This window comes from Ricinus communis, chromosome 6 (genome assembly GCF_019578655.1).
Source record: "Ricinus communis isolate WT05 ecotype wild-type chromosome 6, ASM1957865v1, whole genome shotgun sequence".
In the NCBI taxonomy this organism is placed as follows: domain Eukaryota; kingdom Viridiplantae; phylum Streptophyta; class Magnoliopsida; order Malpighiales; family Euphorbiaceae; genus Ricinus; species Ricinus communis.
This window is the reverse complement of record NC_063261.1, coordinates 10,729,465-10,733,197: the sequence shown is the minus strand read 5'-3', so window position 1 is coordinate 10,733,197 and position 3,733 is coordinate 10,729,465. Positions and strand designations below refer to the sequence as shown.

The window sequence follows — 3,733 nt, the reverse complement described above, 5'->3', positions numbered from 1 at the left end:
TATAAAGAAAAGGGTCGTCCCAAAAATGTCTCCTCACATCTTTAAAGAATTTCTTCTTTTGTTGTGATGAATAGCCGTGAGGAATAGTACCACTGGCCAAGTAGTTTGCTATATCAGCATACTATGGGATCTCCTTAATAGCTAGAGCTAGAAGTTGCTCATCAGGAAATGAATCATCAATGGGGGAATCCTCATCACCTTCACCATCAAGGACAAGTCGGGAGAGATGATCAGCAACAACATTTTTGGCTCCTTTCTTATCCTTAATTTCCAGGTCAAATTCTTGTAACAACAAAATCCACCAAATCAAGTGAAGTTTAGCATCTTTCTTACTCATCAAATACCTCAATGTTGCATGATCCGTGTGAATTATCACCTTCGTTCCAACCAGATAGGACCGAAACTTCTCAATTGCATACACCACTGCCAACAATTCCTTCTCGGTTGTGGCATAGTTCATCTGGGCCGAATCAAGAGTTTTACTCGTGTAGTGGATGGCGTGGAGCTTGCCATCTTTCCTTTGACCCAACACTGCCCTAACTGCATAGTCACTAGCGTCGCACATGATTTCAAATAGAAGATTCCAGTCCGGCAATTGCATGACTTGGGCAGATATAAGAGCTTGCTTTAACCTGTCAAAAGCCTCAATACAAACATCAGTAAAAATAAAGGGAACATCCTTGCCTAAGAGCTTAGTTAGAAGTCGAGCAATTTTTGAAAAGTCCTTGATAAAACGGTGATAAAACCCCGCATGACCAAGTAAACTCCTTACTCCTTTTATAGAATTAGGCGGTGGTAAATGCTCAATGACCTCTATCTTAGCCCTGTCAACTTCGATGCCCTTATGAGAAACAACATGACCCAAAATGACACCCTGCTGTACCATAAAATAGCATTTTCCCAGTTCAGAATTAGGTTGACTTCTTTACATCTATGGAGCACCCCTTCCAAATTATTAAGGCAAACATCAAAAGATGTTCCATAGACTGAGAAGTCATCCATGAAAACTTCCATAGAATTCTCAATCAGACCTAAGAAAATCGCCATCATGCATCGTTGAAAAGTGGCAGGAGCATTACATAATCCAAATGGCATTCTTCGATAAGCGAAGGTGCCATAAGGGCAGGTAAAAGTAGTCTTTTCCTGATCATCAGGATGAATAGGAATTTAGAAAAAACCCTGAGTATCCATCTAGCCAACAGAAAAAGGAATGCTTTGCCAATCTTTCTAACATTTGATCAATAAACGGGAGGGGAAAGTGGTCTTTTCGAGTGGCTTTATTTAATTTCCTATAATCAATGCACATTCGCCACCCTGTCACAGTTCTAGTGGGGATTTGTTCACCCTTGTCATTCTTGACAATAGTCATACCTCCCTTCTTTGGAACCACTTGTACAGGACTAACCCACTTACTATCTGAGATAGGGTAGATTATCCCTGCATCAAGCAATTTAAGAACCTCCTTTTTTACTATTTCCATCATATTTGGATTAAGCCTTCTTTGAGATTCTATAGAAGAGGTATGGTCATCCTCAAGATTGATCTTATGCATGCAAAAAGATGGGTTAATACCCTTAATATCATCAATAGTGTACCCAATGACATTACTGTATTTTCTCAAAATCACAAGCAATTGTTCAGTTTGCATGTCATTATGTTCAGCATTAACAATAATAGGGTATGTCTTATTAGGACCCATAAACACATATTTCAAGTTAGAGGGAAGGGGTATTAATTCTACCTCAGGAGGCGTAGTACTCTCCTTAGACTCCCTTGGTTTCAACACTTCCTTGATAGGCTCATCAGCTGTTAGTGCTTGTGTCTCCTCCAAGAGCCTCTTATACTCCCTTGTTTCCTAATCCTCTTTATCTGCACTCCCCATTAAGATCATCTGCAATGAAACATCGAGTTGTAAATCTGTGGCCTTAGCTTCCACTAATTCATCTAGAGCATCCACACTATAAATTTTTTCCTCTTTAGAAGGAGAATCCATAGAACTTGTGAGTGAATACTCCACCTTCTCATTACCCACTTCAAAGGTGATTTTCCCATTCTTCATGTCAACAGTGGCCCCAACAGTGGCCAAGAAGGGTTTTCCTAGAATGATAGGGACTTGCGCATCTTCTTCCATCTCCATAACTATAAAATCACAAGGGATGAAGAATTTTCCAACTCTAAATGGCACATCCTCAAGAATACCTAAAGGAAATTTCACCGATCTTTCTGCCAATTGTAGGGAGATGCGCGTGGGTTTTAATTCACCTATCTGAAGTTTCTTGTAAATTGATAGGGGCATAAGACTGACACTTGCCCCTAGATCACATAAAGCCTTCTTTATTTCGATGTCACCTAGCTTGACTGGAATGGAGTAGCTCCCTAGATCTCCTAGCTTCTTTAGAAGCTTGTTTTGCAATATAGCACTGCATTTAGCTGTCAGTGAGACCGTTGCATTCTCTTCGATTTTCCTCTTGTTAGAGAGCATGTCTTTCGGGAATTTAGCATAGGAGGGCATCTCTGAGATTGCATCCAAGAATGGGATGTTGATCTGCAACTTCTTTAGAATGTCTAGGAATTTCCCATACTTTTTTTCTAGCTTTGCCTGTGTCAATCGTTGTAGGAAAGGTACAGGTGGCTTGTAAGGTTTAATGACAATGGGCTCTTTCTTCTCTTCAGTTTTCTCTTCTTCTATCATCTTCTCAGCTTCAACCATCTTTTCCTCTACTGCAACTACTTTCTTTTGAATTACCTTCGGTGGAAGGTCTTCTAGCTCTCTACCATTCCTCAAAGTTACAACATTAATTTGACCCTTAGGTGGTTGCTCGGTGTTACCAGGAAAGTGACCCGGAACCTTTGAAGATTGACCCACTTGTTGAGCAAGTTGGCTTATCTGATTTTCCATGACCTTGGTTTGAGCTTGAATCTGTTGAACTGTAGCAGTAAAGAGACTATTCTATTTCAACTACTCTTCCCAATACTTGTCTTGCTTAGCCTATGAGGCTATAAAAGTTTCAACCAAAGCTTCTAGATTGGACTTGGGTTGTGGTTATGGAGGTTGTTGATTGTAGTTTTGATGATTGAAGGGTGGTCTATTTTGAAAACCTGGAAGATGATTGAAGTTGTTGCGAGGTGGTGGTGGTAGTGGTGGGTTCAACTGATTTTGAATGTTCTTGTAAGAGAATGCTGGGTTTTGTTTCCAACCTTCATTGTAAGTGTTGGAGTAGGGATCATACAGTCTCCTTTACTGGTTGTTATTATAGAGAGCGTTAGCTTGCTCCATAATCATCTTAGCATATTGACATTCACTTACTATATGTCCCTGTATTCCACATGTCTCATAAGATGCTACCACAGATGGCCCTGCTCGAAGTTGATCAACCTTAAGTGACAAAGCCTGCACAATAGAGAGTCATTGCATCAATGTCATGTTTACCCCCTTTCTTTGCACTGTTTCTCCCACCTGAGTGAAAGTTATCATTAGCAGCCATCTTCTCAAGTAATGCCTTAGCCTCAGTAGGGACCTTTTCAACAAAATTACCACCCGACACAGCGTCAATGTAAATCCTATACTCATGTGTCAACCCATTATAGAAGGTCTGAATCAATAGCCACTCTTGAATTCCATGATGAGGACACTTTATTTACAGACGCTTGAACCTTCTCCAATACTCATACAATGACTCATCATCTAGTTGACTAAGAGTGCTTAACTCGGTCTTTAGCCTTGCAGTTTTCT

The 3,733-nt window shown here is 40.3% G+C and overlaps 1 protein-coding gene across 1 annotated transcript; it reads right to left on the bottom strand.

Moving 5' to 3' along the window:
* Positions 1–1,855: 1,855 nt before the first annotated feature.
* LOC107260808 lies at positions 1,856–2,899 on the bottom strand. The gene has a single exon (XM_015715528.1). It carries the CDS (start codon positions 2,897–2,899, stop codon positions 1,856–1,858), a length of 1,044 nt encoding a protein of 347 aa, XP_015571014.1.
* Positions 2,900–3,733: the final 834 nt, after the last annotated feature.

What these genes read in the sequence shown, in the direction of transcription:
- LOC107260808 (XM_015715528.1), bottom strand. Translation starts at nt 2,899, where the DNA reads ATGGAAAATCAGATAAGCCAACTTGCTCAACAAGTGGGTCAATCTTCA.